The sequence below is a fragment of the Corvus moneduloides genome, chromosome 16 (assembly GCF_009650955.1).
Source record: "Corvus moneduloides isolate bCorMon1 chromosome 16, bCorMon1.pri, whole genome shotgun sequence".
Taxonomy (NCBI): domain Eukaryota; kingdom Metazoa; phylum Chordata; class Aves; order Passeriformes; family Corvidae; genus Corvus; species Corvus moneduloides.
The window spans coordinates 17295231-17318357 of NC_045491.1; the positions used below are offsets into that span (position 1 = coordinate 17295231).

Here is a 23127-nt window from a genome sequence, read left to right on the forward strand (position 1 = left end):
GAGCTCCTGAGAGCCACAGCTTTGTGACTTGTATCACTGGGTTTCTGCCAAGCTGGTTCTTGTGTCACAACACAAAAGCACACAGGGAAAAATCCTGTCCTGACCTTACAGTGTTTAAGGGCCAAGGCTTTTGGGGCCCACATTGTACCCACAAGGTACCCACAGACCCCTGACAGCTCTCTTTGACCTGACAGAGCACAAGCTGGAGAACTGGTGGCTTGTCTTTGCTATTTTCCTTTTGCTGATGGGACAAGCTGCCCTCGCAGGATCAGGTCTGGCTCTTTGGGATTCATCCATCAAGGGGATACCAGGGACTGTGTAAATTCCAGACCCTGTTCTGGCACTTTGAACTGCCCTGTCCATGCTGTTACACCTGTGCTTTCCTCCTTTGCCTTTGGCAGAGGGGGAGAGCGTGACTTGAGTGGCAGAGAGTGAATTCAGCCACCCTCTCCTAATGGCTGTCTGCATGAGGTAGGCTGAGGACCAATCTTGGGAAATCATGTCTATTCCCAAGACTGGCAGCGTGTTCTAAGCAGCCTCCATGTGTGCCTTGGGACAATTTCTTAGACATCTTTGTGAATGCTGGTGAAAACCAGAAGACAAGGCTGTATTTCAACAGCCCTTCTTCATGTAGCAGCAGTGCCAGCCCTGCTCCCACAGCTGCTCCGTGTGCTCCCCAGCTCCTCCCAAGTGCGCAGGTATAGCTGCTCTTGCTGCCAGGCAGTGGACCTAATTTGGGAATTGAGCCAGGTTAAAAATAACTCAACCTGAAGAAAAAAAAAAACACCTTTGCTAAAGAAAGTGCAAGTGAAACTACAGCCTGTGATTCCTTCCACCTGTTACTAGGGCAGTGGAGAGAAAGAATATGGAATTATTATTAGAGGAGCATGCAGTATGGGTGATGCAAGCCAGGCTTAATTTAATGCTGAGAAATAAAAGGAGAACATCCAAAGGGGTAAGGCTTTAGCAGTAGATGCCATAGGTGGGGCTGGATGACATACCTACAGCCTCCAGGAGCAGATTCCCATCGCTTGGCACAGGCTGTCCCGTTCTCCCAGCAGTGCAGATGGGAGGTCTCAGCGCTCTGATCTAGGCTTGGGACTGGCAGCCTGAGGAAGCCTTGGACCTGTGTGGCTGGAGGGCTCTCAGGTGAAGCTCTGTCACTGCTCTGGGTGGGCCCAAGGTGGGGTATTTATGGTGGGTGTTCCTATGTGTGCAGTCAGTATTTGCCTTTACCTCGGCATCTCTTCCACTGCCAGCTAAAGTTACTGTCACAGCCCTGTCAGCTTGTGTGTTCCTGGGGAAGGGACCTGTTTTGGCCCCAGGCAGTTTGGGTGCCATACATGCCTTCTGACATCCAAATTCGATTTAGCAGCTCAGATGGGTCCTTTCTTCTTCACAGACAAATAAGCAGGGCTGAGAGCTGTTTTTGGAATTCATTTTCTCAACTAATTTTGAGGTCTCCTCAGCTCCACTTCTATGAAGCTAAAAATCATTCCCAGCAATACAGTGCTGAGTGTCCAAGATGTGCATAATTTCATGAGGAAAACCTTACAGCTCACCCAGTGCCAACCCCTGCCATGGGCAGGGACACCTTCCACTATCCCAGGCTGCTCCAGGCCCCAGCCAACCTGGCCTTGGGCACTGCCAGGGATCCGGGGGCAGCCACAGCTGCTCTGGGCACCCTGTGCCAGGGCCTCCCCACCCTCCCAGGGAACAATTCCTTCCCAATATCCCATCCAGCCCTGCCCTCTGGCACTGGGAAGCCATTCCCTGTGTCCTGTCCCTCCAGCCCTTGTCCCCAGTCCCTCTGCAGCTCTCCTGGAGCCCCTTTAGGCCCTGCAAGGGGCTCTGAGCTCTCCCTGGAGCCTTCTCTTGTCCAGGTGAGCACCCCCAGCTCTCCCAGCCTGGCTCCAGAGCAGAGGGGCTCCAGCCCTTGGGGCATCTCCGTGGCCTGAAACCATTCTTAGCCTCAAATTCCCAAAACAGTGCTGCCCTTAGTTTTCCCAGCCTCAACCGGCATCATTCCTAGCTCTCCCTTTCAGGCCCCTTTCCCAGCATCCTGCTGACAACAGGAGCAGCTTGTAGTGTGGACAAGCACTGACATCACGGAATGATAAGCATGGCACAAAACCTAATTAAAATCCAATTCCAGGCCAGACAGAGGTGTTACATTCATGCACAATTACAGTCCCCATCATTTATCTTTCCTGGGAGAGATTCATCAGCAGTGCCGGAGCACACATCACCAGGGTGGAACCGCGTCTCGTCAGCTGCCCTCGGGTACACGGGGGGCAGTGGGCCCAGGGTGCCACAGTGAGGGTCTTGGGATGGAGGTGTCGGGATGGGGATCTCAGGATGGGGTTTCTGGAGGGGGTCCCACAGCGGGGTCTCACGATGCCGGTTCACGGTGAGGTCTCACAGGGAGAGTTTCCGCGCCGACCTTCTCAAGATGGCGGCGCCCTTCTCGTGATGGCGGCTCCTCGGAGCCGGTCACGTGACGCAGGGCGGGCGGGGAATTCCGGCACGTGCTGAGCGCGCTCACGTGACCGGGAGCAGGCGGTGCCGCGGGCCCAGGCCCCGCCCAGGCCCCGCCCCCCGCCGCGGCCCCGCCCCCGGCCCCGGTGCCCCGGAGTGGGGACACCGCCCCGGGCCCGGCGCTCTTCGGGCACCGCAGGGCTGGTTCCTCACAGCGTCGGCCCAGAGAGCCGGGCAGGGGAGGGAGCTCACCCTCCGCCTGCCCCCGGGGCGGTGCTCCGGTGCCTCCGCCCCTCACCGGCTGCCCAGTCCCACGGCAGCCGTTCGCACCAGAGCCGCGGCCTGGCCCTGCTCCGGCACGCCCGGTCCCCGCCCCGTGCGCCGGATACCGGGGGGGTTCGCGCTTCCCGCCGGCTCCCGCTGCCCCGCGATGCCGTCCAACAAATCCGTGTCGGACGCGCCCATCGTCCAGTTCACCAACTGCCGCATCCTGAGGGACCACCAGCTCCAGAGGTGAGGCGGGGGGTACCGGAGTGGCTGCGGGTACCAGGGCTGCTGGCGGTACCGTGATCTCCAGGGGTACCAGGGCTGTCCAGGGGTATCGTGGTGTCCGTGGGTACCGAGGCTGCGGGGGTGCCAGGGGTGTGGGGGCTCCCGGACGGGCTGCCTACCTGAGCTGGCACCTGCAGCGCCCGAGGGACGGTCGCCACTTGCCCCTGTGCATCGGCTGCTGGCCCTCGCCCCACCGCGCTCCCATGTCCCGTGTCCCCTCTGACAGCTTTCGGAGGGAGATGGGGCGGGTGTGGTGTACCGTCCCTCTTGTTTTGCCTCTTCTGCCAGCCCCCTGTCCTTTTGGCCACCTTTGAGGGGCAGCGTGTGAAAATCCCATTCCCGTGAGTTTTGTAGAGCCAGAGCCAGGCAGAGAGGGCTGCCCGCTGTGTCCCAGCTGCAAGAGCAGCTGTGCTCTGGCAGACATCGCAGAGCCCGTGGCAGGAGGTGCCGGTGGGATCCACTCTGCCCAGATCACTGTCACTGGGGCACAGCCACCTGCTCCACGTGCTGCAGATGGCACCAGAGCTTGGTGTGTGTGATTGTCCCTCCAGGGAGGACCTGTGGGTGCGAGAGGGGAAGATCCTCAACCCAGAGAAACTCTTCTTTGACGAGAAGGGCTCTGCTGATGTCCAGCTGGACTGCAAAGACAGCATCATCGCCCCGGGCTTCATTGATGTCCAGATCAATGGTACAGTGAAGCTACACGCACTCACGGACTGGGGGCGTCCCGGGTTTGTCCATCCCTGACCCCCAGCCCCATGCTGGGCGTCCTGCCCATGGCCACATTTCAGCTGCTCAAGGGAGGTATGAGTCACCCAACTAATGGCAGAGAGCACTTTTGCCTGTGGTTGCTGCTGTTGTGTAAGTGATCCCCTTTGGCCAGGTGAGGGTTTCCTCTGAACTCATTTTTATCTCTATTTTGTCCTGCGCCTGCACTAGCAGGATGCCTGCCCTACCCTTTCCAGGACATAGGAGGAGAGGGCAAGACCTCCCAAAGGAACAAACATTAACTGCAAAAGCTCTCTTCAGAAGGAAATGGCTTGTTCTATGGTAGTTAAAGTTGGAAGTCTGATCCCTTTTCAGCTGGGAATCCTCACATTTTACCCTGCATCAAAATAAAAAGGTTGTGCTTGCAAAACGCTGGGATGCTGTGGGGAAGAGCATTTCAGGGGGGCAGCGATGGTGAGATTTGTACTTATGGAACCTTGGAATGTAGGACAGAAGTGGTGGTGGAGCCCTCTGTGTCAGAGCCCTACAAATGGAACAACTCCCTCCAGTCTCACAAAATCTCTCTTCAGTGTTTCTGGGTGGGACACATCCACTGGGCAGGCTGTAGTTTCACCTCTGTTTTGTTTGTGGTGCAGGAGGCTTCGGGGTGGACTTCTCTCTGGCTACGGATGACTTCAAATCAGGTATTGACCTGGTCAGTCAGAAAATTCTCTCCCATGGAGTGACCTCTTTCTGTCCCACCCTGGTGACCTCTCCTCCATCCGTGTACCACCAGGTAAGGGGCCTTCTCCCTTCCCATCTGCAGGGTGATCAGGGACTGAGGTTGGTATCAGGGTGGATGGGCCAAGACTGGGATAACTGCCAGGGCAGAAAAGCTGTGGACATGAGGAGCTGGACTCTACCCTGGGTTTCTCGCCCTCAGCCTTTAGAATGCTGAGACAGCCATGTCTCCCAGGCGAGCTCTGCACACCAAGGCTTGGAGACAGCTTTTCCTTTGTGGGCTGCGATGGTCCCAAGTGGTCCAGCTACAAATCTCCCTGCGGACCTGACCTTTGGGTCTGATTTGGCAGGCTGGGGGCTGTGTCTGGAGTGCCATGTCTGACAAACCCCTTTCTCTAGGTTCTCCCTCAGATCAGTGTAAGAAACGGTGGAGCCCATGGAGCAGGAATCCTGGGTAAGTGGATTCGTCCCTCTGTGGTGCTACTCTAGGTGGGCAATTATCTTGTTCACAGTTGAGGTGAAAGAAGTTACAGAGCACAAACAGGGGCTGGAGCTCTCGGTGGGAGGGATGCACAGGTGGGCACAGACCCACCTTGCCCCTCAGGCCTGGCCTTTGCTGTGTTCTCTGTCATCATACACACACCTCTTCAGCCCCTTTGGGCCCCCTGGAGCAATGGCAGTGGGGTGGCTTGGCTTGGCCAGTGGCCAGCACTGCATCTCTGCCTGTGCTGAGCCCACAGTTACCTGAGGCATGTGTTTTGCTGCAGAAAAATGGCAAGAGTGCAACTGGAGCAGAGTAGACAGAGCAGGTTTATTGGTCCTTGGTAGGGGGAGGAAGGGTCATGGTTCTTTGTTCCTGTTTGGACAGGAGCCCACCTGGAAGGGCCGTTCATCAGCAAGGAGAAGAAGGGTGCTCACCCAGAGCACTGCCTCCGCACCTTTGAGGCAGGTGCCTTCCAGGACCTGCTTGCCACCTATGGCTCCCTGGACTGTGTCCAGATAGTCACCCTGGCCCCTGAGATGAGGAGGAGCAGTGAGGTGATCCAGGAGCTCACCAAGCGGGGCATCTGCGTCTCCCTGGGTAAGGGCAGGGGCACCCCGGGCTTAGGGGGGCTCCAGCAGCCCCTCCCTTGGGGCTGTGGCATCTCTAACAGTCTCTCGGTGCAACTGGACGGGGTAGGATTCTCTTCAGCCTGGCCGGTGTGGAGATGACAGACCTGTCACAAAGGGGGACCTCACTTGATGCCATCAATCTGTCATGGCAAGGGCCGAAGTTTGTATTGACTGAGGAGCCTCTGCAGTAAACACAAGGTGCTGTTCTAACACAGGGAAGAGCAGCAGTCTTACTTGGAGGTTTGATGATGTGGAAGGGTTCAAACTCTGAAGTTCCACTGCTTTAGGTCTTATGCGACAGCTGAAATAATTTTCCAAAGGTTACTGTTGGTTTGATAACTCTGTTTTTCAACCACAAGTGCTGTAGGAACCTCTCACTCCAACATCTGGCTGGCCTCTGACTTAAAACTGGCTGTGTTTTTCTTTTCCTTTGCTTCACAAACTCTTCTTTGTCTCAGATCATTGAAGAAGTCGGGTTTTTTTTTTAAGGGGGTGGAGGGGAAGTTATTCAGGGTGAAATTAAACCTCAGGTGAGAAGGGCATTCATACAAGAGATAGCAGACTATCTCTTATGCCACAGCCACATAAAGAACTCCAGAAAGGCAAGGTTAGCCCACAGAGCTGCTGTCCTGTTGGGGAAACAGAATTTTCTTTCTGGATAGTTTAATTCCCATATTCTTTCCTGGCACAATCCCCACTGTTGTGAGGGTATCCCCTGATATCTCTCTAAAAAACTTTTAAGTATCTGAGGCCAGCAGAAAGGTGTGTCACTGGACCTCAAACCCAGCCTGAAGGCAACGTGCTGTGAGCAAGGCAGCATTTGTGACAGCTGTGATGTGAACACTGAAGGAGTTCAGGTGAAACACCCACCGCCAGAGTCCCCCCAGGTCATGGCCAGACACATCTGTGTTGAGGTTGCCCCTCAGACCTCAGGCCAGGGTGGGCCTTAGAGCATAATCCAGTGATGGAGTGTCTTTACTCCTGTAAGGAAATCAGTGATGGGCAGAGGAATCAGGCGTTGCTCTCTGTTCCCAGGTCACTCAGTGGCCAATCTGTCCCAGGCTGAGGAGGCTGTGCAGCACGGAGCAACCTTCATCACTCACCTCTTCAATGCCATGCTGCCGGTGAGTCCCCAGAGGCACCTGCCCTGCTCCAGGGCTGCTTTTGGGCTTTCTGTCCCTCCCCCCTTGGGTCTGTGTCCTCCCCAGCTGGTTTCACACTATGCTTTGCAATGAGGTTTTGGCACTGAACCTCTGGCTTCACATTCCTACTGCTGGATCTGAAAGAGAGTCAAGGCTGTAGCAGACTCTTGAAATTCATCCCTGAGAAGGACTAGGAAGTGTTGGTGGATGAGAGCTGGACGTGCCCTGGCTGTGTGCTCCCAGACTTCCTCCTGTGTGTGGGCAGCAGGGGTGGGGGGGGATTCTGCCCCCTCAGGTGAGACCCCACCTGCAGAGCTGCCTCCAGCCCTGGGATCCAACAGCAGAGGGACGTGGAGCTGCTGGAGAGAGTCCAGAGGAGGCCATGGAGATGCCCCAAGGGCTGGAGCCCCTCTGCTCTGGAGCCAGGCTCGGAGAGCTGGGGGTGCTCACCTGGAGAGGAGAAGGCTCCAGGGACACCTCAGAGCCCCTTGCAGGGCCTAAAGGGGCTCCAGGAGAGCTGGAGAGGGACTGGGGACAAGGGCCTGAAGTGGCAGGACATTCTTCCTTGTCTTCCCACTGCTAGAGGGCAGGGATGGATGGGATATTGGGAAGGAATTCTTGACTGTGAGGGTGGGGAGGCCCTGGCACAGGGTGCCCAGAGAAGCTGTGGCTGCCCCATCCCTGGAAGCATTCGAGGTCAGGTTGGCTGGGGCTTGGAGCAACCTGCGATAGTGGAAGGTGTCCCTGCCCATGGCAGGGGTTGGAACAAGACAAGCTTTATGGTCCCTTCCAACTCAAACCATCCTGTGATTCTGTGATTCAAGGCAATGCCCAGGTTTGCCTGGTAAAGCTGCCAGGCACTGTGTGATAGAGATGACAGCTGCATCCCCTGAGGGGAAGAGTCTCAGCCAGTGCGTCCTGGTGATCCTCCACAGCTTGTCCCCTCTCTCCCCTCGAGCAGTTCCACCATCGTGACCCTGGCATTGTGGGGCTGCTGACAAGTGACAAGATTCCTGCTGGGCGGAGGGTCTTCTATGGCATGATTTCTGATGGCATCCACACCAACCCCGCTGCCCTGCGCATCGCCCACCGAGCCCACCCCAAAGGTGAGCAGTCCCCCCAGTGTCACCAGCCACTCTGAGCACTGCACCATCTCCCACAAGACATTCGTGCTGCCGTTGCTGCCTGGAAGGTCACAGCCACGTGTGCTGATCCCTCAGTCTTCCTGCTTTGGAGACACATGGTCCCTCTCCAGGGGGGTCAAGAGGGCACAGTGCTTGGAGCTGCAGCAAAATCAGCTGCAAAGTTGACAGGGCCCCTTTCCTTGTGTTCCACAGGCCTGGTGCTGGTGACAGATGCAATTGCTGGCATGGGGCTGGCACCGGGTCGGCACACGCTGGGTCAGCAGGTGGTGGAGATTGATGGGCTGAACACCTACATTGCAGGTAAGTGCTGTCCCTCTTGGTGAAGAGCTGGGGACACTGCTGCCACTGGCACCATTCCTGAGGAGCTGAGCACACCCTGCTGTCCCTGGGAGTGTGTGGCAGCATTTGTACCACCCTTTTGGGTTTTGATGCCTGAAGGATCTGCAGTGACTTGGCCTTGGGGAGAATGAAGCTCCTGGTAAAGAGGAGAAGTGTACCACCCTTATGGAGGAATCTGTCCAGTTGTAGCTGTCTGTAATACCTTTGAAAGCCTCATTACCCAGTGTCAAGGGTGCCAGAGGGTCAGGGGATCAGTAAGGACAGAGAAATCTTAAGAGATATTTATTGTCCCTTGTCTTTATTATAACACTACCACTTCTTGCTAGCTCCCTTGCTTGAAACTCCCTAAGTTTCAAATTCCCGAGTAGGTGAAGACTGGGAAGGTATTTCAGAGAAGGGTCATTCCTTTCTCCATTCCCTTCCTCTGGCAGCAGATGCCTGCATTGTGAGCTGGTTTCACCCAGTCCAGCTGGTCTCATGGTGAAGCTAGAGGTAACACCCAGGTTCCTGTGCCACAGCAGGAATTGGCTGCAGGCCCTTCAGCTTGCTCCTCCTGCCACCCAGGATTTCTGCACTTCTGGTCCCATTATGCTTCCCTAGTGCCCTGCTTCTTGCTGTGAGCTGTGGGTGCTGCTCAGTGCCATCCTGTTTCTCTCCCAGGCACAAAGACCCTCAGTGGCAGCGTGGCAACCATGGACACGTGTGTGCGACACTTCCAAGAAGCCACAGGTAAGAGAGCCTTGTCCACAAGCTGCTGCTCCCTGCGTTGACATGGGAGGAAGTCTTGCTTTTGCCAGCTGTGTCCATTCCACCAGGAACGTTCCCACTCACCTGAGACATGACAAGGGCTGGGATCAGTGCCCTCAGATGAGCCCCTTTTTGAGGGGAAGTTTCATTTTAACCCATAGAACTAATGAGAGGTCAACTCTCCTGCTTCTTCCTCACAAAAGTGAATGATTTTCCCCTCTCCATACTGTAAGTGTTCAGTTTTCCTATGCCTGCTCTCTTCTGCAGGGATATTTCCCTTCCCAGCTCCAGCTGGCTGTGCTGAGGGTGTTCCAGCTTGGGTCTGTCAACTGCCTGGTTGACAGTTGCCTTGTCCAGGGGGATTTGGGCTGCTCTGGCAAGGGGGCTGGGGCTGCCCTAACGTCTCCCCAATTCTCTGTCCAAGGGTGCTCGGTAGAGACCGCGTTGGAGGCGGCGTCTCTGCATCCCGCTCAGCTCCTGGGGATTGAACGTAAAAAGGGGACACTGAATTATGACTCCGATGCAGGTACTGGTATAGGCACAGCACGTACTGGTATGGAGACAATGGTGTCAGGGCTCACGAGTGCTGGAGCAAAGCAGGGGCTGCTGTAAGCACATGCTCATCCGCTCTTTCAGTGGGAGTTGCAGGGAGACATGCTACACCTGGGATTTGCTCTGGTCTTTTGCTCCAGTGGTTTTTCCCTTGGATGCTGGAGTGTTTGGGAAACCCTTTGGAGTGCTCCCCACATCTCAGCTGAGCAGAAAGCAGAGCTGTCATTGCCAGGATTGCACTGCAGTGCCATCCTGGGGTGGGGAGAAGCCCTTCCCCACTGAGCTCAGCCCTCCCCAGCCAGCCCCAGCAGTTCCCTCCTGACAGCTGCTTTCTTTCTCTCTTGTCCAACACAGATTTCCTAATGCTGAATGACAACCTGTATGTGCAAGCCACGTACATCGCCGGCGAGGAAGTCTGGCGACAGGATGCGTCAGGCATGTGACGCTGGGCTGTCCCAGTGCCCTCCAAGGCTCCCTGGCACTGTGGTTGGCAGCTCTGGCAACCACCCCCCTTCTCTCTTTTGATTTATTTTTTCCCAATTCCTTCCTGCAGCTCCCTCAAAGGAGCCTCATACCAAAGAGCTGCATTTTCCAGCTTCCAGTTACAGCCATGCCTGCCACGAATTTGTTGGTGCTCAGTTGGTGGCATGGGGAGAGAAGGCAGCTCTCGCTGGCAAGGAATGCCAGTCCTGGAGTGACCTATGGGACTGCACAGCTGTCCTGCCCCCAGACAGGTGCTCCTGTTGCCATCTGACAGCAGTGTGGAATTGTCCCAGCCTTTGCACGGTTTATACAGCACACACTAACCTGCTCTGCACCCAAGGCAGGCTCAAGCCATTCCCATTCCTCTGCCTGCTCTTTGCTTCGCTCCTGGGCAGCCATGACTTGTTAGACATCAGCTTCTACCAGCTCAGCTCACAGCTCTTCCCGTGACAAGGTTTCTGTTGTGTCAGCAGAAGCTGAGGATCACGTCTGGATCTCCTGACAGCCCTTCTGTCGTGTGTCCTCAGCGCAAGGCTGCCACAGCTCGCTGACTTGGTGCTGCTGTGGGGCTGAATCCTCAGGGCAGAGATCAAACCCAGGAATACCAAGGCATTGCTGGTCCTTTGTGCCTTTTCCCTGCATGGCCATTGAGTCCACAGAGCTGGAGACATGGACAGCATCCTGCCACAGAAAACAATGTTCCTTTCACTCCTTGCTCTGTCTGGATGGGTTCTGCAGGCTCTGTGCCAGCCATACCAAGAAGAGCCTTTGCATCACCTGATGGGTTTGTGCATTCCTCAGGCCACGGATGGGGAGCTTTTGCTTTAGGGGATGCATCCAGACTGGTGGTGACAGGCTCGCGAGCCCTCAGTCCAGCTCAGGCACTGAGGGAGAGGAAAATTGCGGTGGGATACTGGCCTGTCAAGACAGATACGATGGCTCATTATTTTGTGCTCATTATCTTCTCCAATACTTGACTGTCAGCTTTTTTCCTGACACTTGGACTATTGAATGCAAGGACTGATGCCAATTTTGACCCTACTCGACCACTCCGAATAAACCTCGAAATAAATCTCAAGACAACCTTGGATAAGGCTCAAACCACTGAGGTGGTTTTTGTAATGAGGGGAGGGCTTAGACAATGGCTGAGTCTCAGCAAGGGTGGAGATTGTAAGGCAGACAGAAGTCTGGCTAGGATTGGCAGAAGTGTGCCGATTTGTCCAGTACCATTTTATAATCTTTAGCAGCAACATTTGGAAGTGCTTTCCCAGCACTTTAGAGCTCTTCTGGAATCACTGTCAGCCTTGGAGAATTTCTAACATCAGCTGCCAGTGTCAAGAGAAATTATAACCTCCACGGTTTGAAGCGTTTGAGAGACACAAACCCCGTGCTGTGACGCGCTGTGCTGCTGCAGGACTGACCTCATGGGGATCTTCTGGCTGCTGTTGGAAACAATCCAAGGGGGAAAAATGCCTGTGAAACAAGGTGTCTAACTTTTTACTTACGAAATTAAATAATCAAAAGGAAATCTAATACAGAAATGGGCTTAGCCAGTACCTGTAGGTGTGTATTAACCTTTCTCGCCTGCCCGCGGTGCTGCGTGCTGGCATGGCCCGCGTCAGGCTGGCCCGTGAGGGGCCAGCGCTGCTCCTGCCGCGCCCAGGGGAGGCGGCACCACCGGACACCCGCGGCCCGGCCCGGCCATGGACACGCGTGTGTCCGACAGCTCCCTGTGGGGCCCAGGGGAGCAGGGGGGAGCCTCGGCGGTCACGGATGCGCTGCCAAGGAGGGCGCTGGGCCCCGGGCCCTCGCGGGCGGAACGGGAGCGCGGGGCGCGGCCGCGGCCGGAGCGCTGAGGGCGGTGCACACCGAGCCGGCCCCACCCTCAGCCCCGGCCGGCGGCGGGGGGAGGCCCCGCGGAGGCTCCGCGAAGGGTCTGGGGGCCCGAGCGGTCTGAGTGGGCTCCGGAGAGGCCCCGAGCGGGCTCCGGAGAGGCCCCGAGCGGACCCCGAGCTCCAGTTGGCGGTGCCGGCCCGGGCCGGGCGGAGCTGCTCCCGGAGCCCACACGGGAGCGGCCCGTGAGCGGAGGTGGGCGGGGCCGCTTCCTCCGGCGGCGGCGCGGGGAGCCCGGCATGGAGCGGGTAAGGCTCTGCTGTCTCTGCTGCTCGGCCCGCGCCGAGCCCTCGCACCGCGCCGGGCCCAGCTCCCGCAGGTTGTCCTTAAAGGCCTTCCCAGCGCCGGTGCCGTTCCCAATCCCTGCTCATCTCCTTATCCTGAATATTCTTTTCGTTCCCAGTGTTTCAGTGGGCCTTGTCCCCAGGCGGGCTGCAAACCTTAACTTCCACCTGCTTAGTAGGAGGCAGCCAGCGTGGAAGTACAGCACGTGGGGTCTCAAGGGCTTGTGTTTAGCCTAAAGATAAATTCTGTGTGTTACCAGAGCTGTGCTAAAGGGAAATGTCCTGCTATGGACACATTATGCCATTGCCTAAGCTTCAGGAAAAAAATGAGAAATCTTTTCATTTGGGGCCTTATAAAGGGGCAGGTGGAGAAACAGATGAAAAAAATATCTGCGGGAAGTCCTGGCTTGCCGGGAGTGGTGGGGTTTCCTGCTAGTAAGAGCTGTAGTTTTTATAATGCAGAGGGCTCATTTGGTGCTCTCCACGCAGGACATGTGTCCCTGTGCTGTGCTGATTTATGGTATAAATGAGCTGTTACACAGCAGACATCCAGTGTAAAGCCAGGTCTGATCTCCTGGGAGAGGGGAGAAAGCCTCAGAAAATTCAGTTTTGGAATCAGTTTTGGAGGTGAGAGATTTGCGCTTCTAAACATTCTGTCTTCCCCACACGATGTCCAAGGCTCCCCAAGGTGTGTTCCAGGAGCAGCTGGAGTGGTGCATTTTGCAACTGGAGGCAGATCTCCATCTCACTCCACACCCCAAACGAGGTATGTTTCTCTTTCCCAGCCCATATCCCCCATATTCTGGCCTTGGGTGTGATTTAGCAGATCTGGGTGTTTTCCTGTTTCTTCTCTCCTTTATGTTCCTTGTTCTTGTGTTATTTGGGATTTGTTCTAAACACAAAACAACATAAAGCATTGGGCTTTAAGGACTGTGTTTCTGGAAGCAGTTTCATCTTTCATTCATTTAGTGTTTGTTCTCCCTGTTTTCTGTATTCTTTGTTGTGTTCTTATTTTCCCATATAGTGGCTTGTTTGGTTCTGCTACAGCTCTGCCTTTGCTTTCCTTCTTAGGGAAATACTGTGCCAGGGTGTCTGGCCCTTAAACACCGGTAGGTTTATTTTTGTGAAGCTTGTTCCAGGGAAAAATTACATGGAAGATAAAGTTCTATAAGGTCATAGTTTGATCTCATCAGTCCAATTTGTAGAGCTGCAGACCAATGTCCTGCTCCAGGTCAGTACTTAACCTCTGGAGAGGGCAGTGAACCCTGTGTAAGATGCTCAGGTGAGTGTTTGCTGGTGCACCTGAGCATGGAGCAGTGACTGATAGGTGCCCACACCCTGTGCTTGAGCATCAGGCTCCAAGAAGAATTAAGGCTGAGAGGGTTGGGATTATTCAGCCTGGAGAGGAGAAGGCTCTGGGGAGACCTTAGGGCCCCTTCCAGGGCCTAAAGGGGCTGCAGGAGAGCTGGAAAGGGACTGGGGACAAGGGATGGAGGGACAGGACGAGGGGGAATGGCTTCCCCCTGCCAGAGATTATACTTAGATCAGATATTAGGAAAGAATTCCTGGCTGTGAGGGTGGGCAGGCCCTGGCACAGGGTGCCCAGAGCAGCTGTGGCTGCCCCTGGATCCCTGGCAGTGCCCAAGGCCAGGCTGGACATTGGGGCTTGGAGCAGCCTGGGCCAGTGGAAGGTGTCCCTGCCCATGGCAGGGGTGGATGAGCTTTGAAGTTTCTACCGAAACTATTCTGTGATGAGACCATTTTGTTACAGCTGTGTCCTGTGCCAGTCCCATGCCCAGCAGCAGGAAAAGCAGCTCCTGGAGGGGAGGCAGGAGCTGAGCACAGGAATGAGGCAGCAGAAGCAGTGGCCTGGCCAGAAAAGGACCCCTTTGCACAGTATGTGAGCCAGGAGAGCTGAGCAGTGCTGTTGATGGTACCCAGGCTCTGCCTGGAGTCCCAGTCGCTGGAGAAGTCTGGTAAGGAGGCAGATCCAAGCTCTAGCCAGGAATTCAGGGTCTGGATCAATGAGTTACTTGGCTGTAGCACTGTATGCATGAGATCCTTGGCTCAGAGTAACTCCCAGGGGAGGGAGGAGAGCAGCTCCCAGGAGCTTTCTTTAGCTCTTGCTGCGTAGCAGGCCTGGCTTGCAGCCAGCCAAACCCTTTGAAATAAGGGTACATGTGCTCAGGACCCTGACACCCAGATGCTGTGAAGATACTTCCCACTTCTGTCCCACCATGGTCTGGGGTGCATCGGGTCCAGCATCACTGGCCGGGACAGGGAGGGAATTGTCGCGATCTGCTCTACCCTGGGGCAGCCTCACCTCGAGTGCTGGGGGCACTTTGGGGCACCACAATATCAGAAGGATCTAAAACTTAGAGAGTGTCCAAGGGGAGGGACACAAGGATGGGGAAGGGTTTGGAGTGGAAGCCATAGGAGGAACAGCTGAGGGCACTTGGTTTTTCAGCTGGAGGAGATGGAGCACGGAGCTCACCGGGGCTGCAGCTCCTCCCAAGGGGCAGTGGGGAGGCAGCTCTGATCTCAGCTCTCTGTGACCAGGGACAGGACCTGAATGGCTGGAGCTGTGTTAGGGGACTACTAGATGGATGTTAGGGAAAGGTTCTTTCCCCAGAGGGTGGTCAGGCGCTGCAGCCAGGAGAGGTGGGGTGTGCCCATTCCACAGTACTACTCTCCAGTTGTTCTGTGGCTTAAAATATGTGAGACAAACACTACAAGACTATATCTAGGATTTCCAAATGGAGGTCTTGGGGACCACTGTCACAGAACAACTCTGTTTTTTAGAGGATTTGCTCTAGCACAAAAACTTTGGATTTCTGTTATGGTCAGGCTGGTTTGTAAGAGTCAAGCAAGAGTCCTGCTTTTCAGGGTATGCTCTCTACTCAGAGTTTTTTCCAGTTTTCCAGAGAAGAGACACTGAGCTAGGTTCTGGGATTTCTTTGCCTTGAGGGAAGAGTTGCTAAGCACTCTGTACCTTCTGTGCCATTAGCAGTGCACTTACTGCAGTGTAAGAGTCTGACTGTATGTAATAAGCAGTTAAGATTTTTTTTCCCTCTCTAGGAACATCTCACAATATTTGAGCTTCTAGAAGCACTTGGAGTTCCCTTTCAGTTGAATGCTAGTTATGGATTAGTCAGAGGTGGTATGAACACAGAGCACATTCAGAGAAGACTCAGTCATCAGCATCCCACAGTGTGGATTTTAAGGCCCACCATAAACTGTTTCTTGTCTCTCTTGGTGTTTTCTGAGAGCAGCAGAAGAGACCCGACACATTCTCAAGGTCCTGCGCTGCCCTGAGACTCCTCTTGCAGAGAAGCAACAAGTGCTAAGCAATGTGTTTGGGGATTGTCGTCTCAAGATGGATGAGGGTCAGAGGAGCATGAAGAAAGGTGAGCTTGAGCTGTCCCTCGGGGGATGGTGAGATTTAGTTCTTTTCTGTACATTTCTTAGGTTGCAGCATTAGATTGAGTCACCTCTCTGGGCAGTGCCTTACAGTGGAAGCTGAAGTGGCACCCCCACAAGAGGAAACTGGTGTATTGAGAACACCAGCATTGAAGCAATATTCTTTCTCTTTTCTAGGCATGAAACCTGATGTTGTGGAAGTACAGCCAAGCAAGGGGCAGGCTGCAGATGGTGTGAAACAGTTTGACCCAACCCCTGAGGCAAGGCCAGAGTTGTTCACATCATCTGGCAGCAGCTTCCGATTTGATTTCCCACTTTCTGAGACCAACCCAGAAGCTGACCCTGGTGACAGTGGTGCTGAGCAGGTACAGAACAATGTCAGAGCCACCAAGCAGGAGAACTGCAATGCAGCCTTGAGGTTTGCTGCTTCTGGACAAGAACCCAAGTTTGCTTTCAACTTTGCCATCCCAGATGAAGACTGTCCTCAGCTTCAGTTACTTCCAGCAAGCCAAGGTACAGAGCACACAGCAGATCCTCCACTGCCTGCTGAATCAGCAGCTCTGCCACAGGCTGCAGCCTTGCAGAAGCCTGAGGTGACTCAAGTGTCAGGGAATGTACCCAAAGAGGATAGAAGCCATGTCACATCAAAGATCCCCCAAACAGAGACAGCCCCTCCAGATGAGGCAGTGACAGAGAAATCAACAGGAGGTGGAGCTGCCCAGAAGAAGAAAAAGAAGAAACAAAAACCACCTGTCAGTAAAAAGAAAACAGAAGAAACTGAGACCGGCAGGAAGGCAAAGGCAGAAGCTAACAGCTGTCAAAATACGGATACTTCCCATCAGGATGAGAAGACCTCTCAGGTAGTTAAATACTGATGGGGTCTCATAGTTTATAAACCCTTGAGCTAGAGACACTTTATCTCTTTGCACAGATGAACAATTAGCAAACTGTCCTGAGATGGAAGCTGGAAGACCACGGTTGCTGCTTACATGTTCCAGCAGCTGTTTGCTTTCTCTGCTACACAGCTGAGGAACCTGACCAGTGCAAAGGAAGTTAATGGTCCTTCAGATCTGTGCAGAAACATTTCATGTTTAGGCTTGTGACAGCTAATCCTGGGGAGCTGGATGCCATGTTTTCTTAAGAAAATAAAAATAGGAAATGGAGGTAGGAGGTGCCAAGCTGGTGCCTGTGGGTGCTGAGCCAGGCCTTGTAGCTCTGATGTGCTTTGCTGCAGGATGAATTGCTTTTGTAGTGCAAGGAGCAAAGCCGAGGCGCAGAGCTGCCACCTGGTGTAGCCAAGGGCCTGTGGTAAGGCTCAAGGGTGCTTCTGAGAAGGTTCCTCTGTAGGGCATGACCCAGAAATCAACTGAAGTTGCAAGTTATGTGTAAACACAACATTAAGGCACACCCTGAGGTTTTCTGTTCTGCTGAGGTCCAGGTCTTCATTTTATTTTACTTTCCAGCACTGATGTAGATACTATTAACAAACAGTGCCAGCTGATCAATGCTGTAATACAAGATTGCACAAAACCTTCTTTTCCTTAATATTCTACAAGGAAATTGCACTGAGTGTTCCCCTGCCTCTGGAACATTCCATCCAAAGGTCTCCTTCACCTCCAGTCCTACCAATAAATGCTGCTGAGCACCAGAGACATGGGAAGAGTTGAAGGTCAGGTAAAGCCCTTGCAGTCCTTTGGAAGGACACTGTTGTAGGTGAAAGGAGACAGCGTGAGGGTGTCTGTATTTACATGTACATAGCAGTTAAGAATTGCTTCAGTCCCAGGGTGCAGCCCTGTTTCCCTCTCCCACTGCTGAGTTAGCCAGCTGGCTTTGCACAATGGGACTTGGCTTCCTCCATCTCAGTGGGCTTCATCTCCCTTCTCCTCATACATTTCTGGTTGAGCAAGCACAGAGGAGCTGAGAAGAAAGACTCAGCTTCTGATTTTGTCCATTGTTTGCTTTTTTTGATTTTGTGCAGGTTTGGGGATAGGGTTTTTTTATTGCTAATGTTTATTTCTCCCATCTGTAAGTTTATTTGAAAGCTGAAGAGCTTTCCAGAAAACAGCACCCTCTGAATGGCAGCCCCATATTAAATCCATCTAATAGGGACAGTGAGTTGCAACTAAACGTTTGCACAGTGCTCTTAGTTTCTGATGAAAAACACCAGAGGGAAAACATCATGAAGTCTATAAAATGATCACCAGAACATGATATTTGAAATAGTGCTGACTTTATGGAGTTCCCTTTCATCCTGTGTAGCAGCTGCTGCTGTAATTTTTGGGTGACTTATTTCCTCTTGCTCACTGTGCCTCGTGTTGATTGCAGTCAGATGAGCAGCTGCGGAAAGAGGTGGACTGGTGTGTGAACCAGCTGGAACTTGGCTTGAAGACACAGAAACCCACTCCAAAGCAAGGTAAGCATTGAAGAAGAGCTCTCTCCTGGGGGAAGCATTGGCAGGAATGCAGGGGCAGAGCCAGCAGGGAGCCTTGACCTGTGTGTTGTTTCTCCTTTGCTGCAGCTGAGGAGGCTCTCAGGGCAATCAGGACACTGCGCAGTGATAAGGCTCCACTGGTGAAGAAGCGTCAGCTCATGAGAGCCATGTTTGGAGACTACAGAAAGAAGATGCAGGAGGAGCTGTGCAGGGAGCTGAAGCTTATGGAAACAGGTAGGAGAACTTTGCATGGTGAGGAGAAGAAAGGGATTCAGTCCTGCCCTGTGCTTTGCAGACTGGGGCCTCACTATATGAGATGACTGAACGTCTCTTACAGCTTTTTTCTCCCCTCTTTAAGCTGCAAAATCTGCCAGGATCGTGGAGTTGAAGGGAAGCATCTGCAAGAAGAATGGCCAGTTTATCCGGAAGTGCTCGGGAGCTTGCAGGAAAAGCCAAGGTTCAGCAGAATCCCCTTCAGAGTCCCACAGGACACTTAACACAGGCTTATTCAATTTCACAACTCCCCAAGAAGAATTTCGCTTTAATTTCTTCTAGAAAAGTCACTTAGACTGAAACCGTGCCAGATCTCCTGGAAACTGAAGAATGGTAGAAAGATGCTGTGCAGTAGGAAATGCCATGCATGAATCTCTGGATCCTCTTCCAGGGTGCCTTATGTAGAAGTTTAAACCTGATCTGCCTGCTATGCATGTGACCCCAAAACTCAGCCTACATGGTGCTCCTCTGTGCTCACACTGGAGAGAGGCACCTTTGAAAGGGTCGTCAGTGTAGAAGGATCTCCTTTTCTTCCTGTAGAATTGACATTAACTGTAGACTCTGTCTTTTGTACCATGAGATCATCCCATTCTCCTGTTGCTTTTAAATAGAGCAGAGCTTTTCTAGCAGCTGAGGTGGCAATGCATCCAGCAGGGAATGGTTTGGAATCAAGATCCAGCAGTGGATAGTTGGATGCTTGCACGCCATGAGTCTGTGTGAATGCAGCTGCTGGCATCCAGCAAACACCAGCAGTGTTTGCCATCCCTGACATGGAGGAGCACGAGCTCAGGGCCTTTGGGGGAACGTGAGTGAGAACCGTTTTTGCTCATTCATCTCTTTCACTGACAAGTACAGCCCTAGAATAAAACTGCACATCATGATTTAATCCAGCCTAGGGATGTAAGGACAGTTGTTTCCAGGAAAACAGGGAAAATTTTTGTTGCTGAATCCAGGTTGTGCACAGCTAGGAAGGATGTACAATCAACTCTTAAATAAAGTTTACTTTATAAGTAGCCCAGTTACAACCACCAGTGCCTCAGAGGGGAAATTAGCTGCATGCCAGCCTTGGGTGGTAGTAAAATGAACTGTCACAGCTCTTCCATTTGATTTGTATTAAATTTTGGCTTTTTGAATGTGTGTCTCCAGTCAATACTGCTTGAGTCACTGAACCCATCTCTTAAGTTCATGCAGAAAATCTTCCCCACCAAGCCTAAAAAACGCTGAAGGAAGAGAAGTGCTGCGAAAGGCCACATGTTATCAGGTGTTCCTAGGGAGCAGTGCATTCCTCCCTTTTATAGCCCAGTCAGCCTTTGTGAAAAGTGAGAATGGGAGTGCAGGCAGATTCCAGGGAGTGCTGAGAGCAGCTGAGAGATGGTGAAAAAATGTTGGCTGTGAAAGACTAAAAACCTGATCTTGGCTCTAAAAAATTAATTTTATTACTAAGCTCTGATGCAGGCAGTTGCATCTGTGAGACCTTTTTTTCTTTTTTTTTTAATAATATTTTAAAGAATTCCTGTCTGGGCATAAGGAGAAACTGAATCTGGGTAACATACATGATGAGGAGAAACATGGAGAAATGACTTTGTCTTCTGGAAGTCAATAGGTGAAAACTCGAAATCAAGGTCAACACATTTTAATTTTATTTGCCACAGAGCACAGCTGTTACTTTGACTGTATAGAACAACCTTAAACAGTATTTTTTTTATTTCCAGGATTTTGCATTAAACATACAAAAGCTGTGTCCTTGTCACACTTTTCGTGTTTTCATGCCATTTACTGAGATTCAAGAGCATCTTCTACATGACCTTGGAGCCACAGCTGTTTGCTTCCCTGGCTGATTATGCAGGAGATTTCTCGTAAATAGGTTTTTTTTCCTTGTCATGTCTCAGGTAAAGCTAGAGCTGCTAAAATGTTATAAAATCCTTGCTGTGGAGGGCTGCAGAAGTATTCTGGAAAGCATTCTTACATAATTGCCTCATGTTTATGCTGTTCATTAGGCATTCACAATTAGAATAAAGATACCAGTGGGGTGGGCGCTTGGTGTAACCCCATCCAGCAGTTATCTTCAAAGGGGTCAGAGAAAAATCCATTCTACTATGAGAACAACTCCTGTTGTTTTTCAGAGGTCTGAATAGTGCTGACCTGCAAAGCCAGTTCCTTTTTCTGTCCTTCAGTATTGGAGGGCTCACATATGTGTGTGTGGAGAGGCAAATGTTACCGGTGTGATACCTTGTGTCCCTGCGTGTCACAGGAGGTCGGTTCCACGAGTCAACCATGGACAAAGCATTTTGCCTTTTTCCGTCTACTCCCTGTTTTTATAGCCAAGGTGATGCCTCCCGAGTTTTTGACAGATGTGCCCAAGTTATTTCATTAGTGATTGTGTCTTTGTGTCTGAAACTACAGCAGTCTGTACTTCACTTTTCAGCTTTGCTGTATTACATTTGTTTCAAAGGAAACAAGCAATGGTATTAGAAGTTGGAAATGCCATGGCTACTCCCTCCGTCCTTTCCCCTTTAGAGGGGCCACAGTGCAGCCTTAATGGTGTGTTTTTTAAAGCTGTGTGTTTTCCCTTTTAGCATTTCTTTCTTTAGGGTTTCAGTGCTGTTCAGGGTTTCAGTGATGTCTCTTACTACAGCAGTGTCAGGTTTGGATCAGGGCTTTGCTCTACTAGTGACTGTAATACCTGTGCCTGAAGGTTTGGTCTATGCCCCAAGGCATTAATGATGTACAGCAGTGAGGGAGAAGGGAGGTATTCTGATCTGCCTGGACATCTCTGTTCCACTGTTCTTGCTTTAAGGAGATGCATCTCAGTTTTGATACAAAATTGAGCTTAATTCTGACCTGCCTGTTTCTGCATCCTCTCCTGAGCTTTGTGCCTAGCATTTGAGTTGAGTGCCACCAGGGTGACTGGATTGGGGGTACTGTATCTCTTTGCTGACTGCCCACCTAAATGTAGGGCAGCAGTGCCAGGCCCAGGCTTGTAGGCAGCAAACTGCTTACAGGAATATCCAGCACAGCTGTGACCTCAGGAATGAACTAAAGACAAGGCAAAAGGGAATGGGAAATACCACAGTGCTTCTAGAGCAAAATTTGCTTCATAGCATCAGTCTTGGAAAACTGAAAGCTGAGGATCAGCTTCCAAAGAGAATAAGGGGATACAGGTGTCGCTTTGTTGAGACGGACATAACGTCCATCCTTGTACACACTTAATGTTCCATAACAGGAACATCTTCTCCTTGTGTCCAGAACATCTTCTTTCATTGATTTATCTTCCTGGCTCTCACTGTAGGTTTCACCATGGCTGCAAAATCTCACGGGTAAATTCTGGCTGTCTTTAGGTCTGACTCTGTGAGGCTTTCAGAGCAGCTGTCAGCCTCATCATACAGGAACACTGTAACTTGTCTCAGACCATTCACTGTAGCAAAGCAGGGGAAATGTCTCACTTTTGGGAACAAAGTGAAGAATTTTAGGGTTATTTCTGTGGCAGGGTGAGGCCAAGAATGTTTGCACACAGAGGCAGCAGAAATCTGGGTGTGATCTCTGCTCCTTTTAGGTTTGGCACCCTCCTCTGTAAACAGATCCCTCAAGCAAAGGTTAGGAAATGCAGTCCCATTCCAGACAGACCCTTCAGGCCTTCAGGGGATGGCCCACCTGCCCCCTCACAGGCTGGCCCTGTCCTGGTGGCTGCTTGTCCCTGCTGGCATTTTGGCTGTTACCCTGGACGCTGGGCACTAATCAGACATTTTTCCAACCCCTTCTCCTGAGCTTGATCAGTAGAAATGCATTTATTGGTCCTTGGGCTGCCCATCTCTGAGTAATTGGGACAGAGTGACCGAGGAACAGCCCATAAAGAATCTCCAAGGGATCCCTACAGAGTTCAGCTGGAATTACTTCCAGAGTCCTAGCAGCCACTTCTAGGGGGACTCCCAAGACCAGCAAAGACAGAAAGAAGCCAACAAATTGGTCCTACTGATCCTGTGTTTCAGGTGACTCATATTGCCTTGTCTCACTTGGATTCTTTTAGATGCTGGGACTGTAGACTTAGCATCTAATCACTCCTAAAGGATAACACAATTTGGGGAGGGAAATCCTAACTTACCATTTCTTTGAATTAGAGGAAGAACTTACCACTTCAGGAAAGACATCAACTGGAACATTTTAACAGAAGGAAGGTTAAAGAGTAAGGATCATTTAACCTGCAGCTCCATAACAAAAAAAAGAGGAGACATGCTGCTATTTTAAGATCATCCAGAGCTGTGACAGATGATCTTGTATCTTTCTGCTGCCTAAAATTTTTCTGCTCACTGTTTTTGCTGCTGTCATCTTTAGAACTGCTTTAGAAAATCCAGCCGTGACATCCCCAGTGGTTTGGTTCCTGGCACCAGTCCTCCTGTGCGTGGTGGCAGCTGGGGAGTTCTGACCACTGGTGGTGTTTGGTCCATTTGGCTTCTTCCTTGTGAGTACATCAATAGGCATGACCAGCTCCTGATATCTCACCTCCAAAAAGGAAGAAGTCTGGGTTGTGTATCTTTGCCTGATCTTGATTTTCATGGTGCTTATTCTAATGAAACAAAACCCACATGTGGAAGAGGCCAGGAAGGAGAGAGAAAGCAAGCTGTCCCCGCCGTCCTCTTCTTTTTCCCCCAGTAATGTCAGCAAACAACTGGAGCATACCCAGGAAGAGCTGGAGAAGTGTCTGGAGAAGCTAAACCATGTCTTCTTTGACACACAAGCCAGAAAAAGGGATGGCCACAATGATCAGAAGTCACCACATCACAGAAGTGCTGATGTTGTGTCAGAAACTAAGGAACACTCAGGAAGGGAGG

The 23127-nt window shown here is 52.1% G+C and overlaps 2 protein-coding genes and 1 long non-coding RNA gene across 3 annotated transcripts; 2 read left to right on the forward strand and 1 right to left on the reverse strand.

Annotated features, from left to right (window-relative positions):
- The first annotated feature begins 2606 nt into the window (after positions 1-2606).
- AMDHD2 (amidohydrolase domain containing 2) lies at positions 2607-11533 on the forward strand. Its single transcript, XM_032125848.1, has 11 exons — positions 2607-2991; positions 3582-3718; positions 4395-4534; positions 4879-4933; positions 5348-5560; positions 6628-6716; positions 7696-7840; positions 8072-8179; positions 8879-8947; positions 9390-9491; positions 9872-11533. The coding sequence occupies exons 1-11, from the start codon at positions 2909-2911 to the stop codon at positions 9958-9960; spliced, it is 1230 nt and encodes a 409-aa protein (XP_031981739.1). The 5' UTR covers positions 2607-2908; the 3' UTR covers positions 9961-11533.
- Positions 8490-10412, reverse strand: LOC116451904. Its single transcript, XR_004243361.1, has 2 exons — positions 10325-10412; positions 8490-9442 (listed from the first exon to the last, which is right to left on the reverse strand). It is a non-coding gene; the product is annotated as an uncharacterized LOC116451904 (long non-coding RNA).
- Positions 11534-11872: 339 nt separating the features above from the next.
- Positions 11873-20040, forward strand: LOC116451903. Its single transcript, XM_032125849.1, has 7 exons — positions 11873-12141; positions 12856-12943; positions 15450-15584; positions 15775-16457; positions 17923-18010; positions 18116-18262; positions 18387-20040. The coding sequence occupies exons 1-7, from the start codon at positions 12133-12135 to the stop codon at positions 18581-18583; spliced, it is 1347 nt and encodes a 448-aa protein (XP_031981740.1). The 5' UTR covers positions 11873-12132; the 3' UTR covers positions 18584-20040.
- Positions 20041-23127: the final 3087 nt, after the last annotated feature.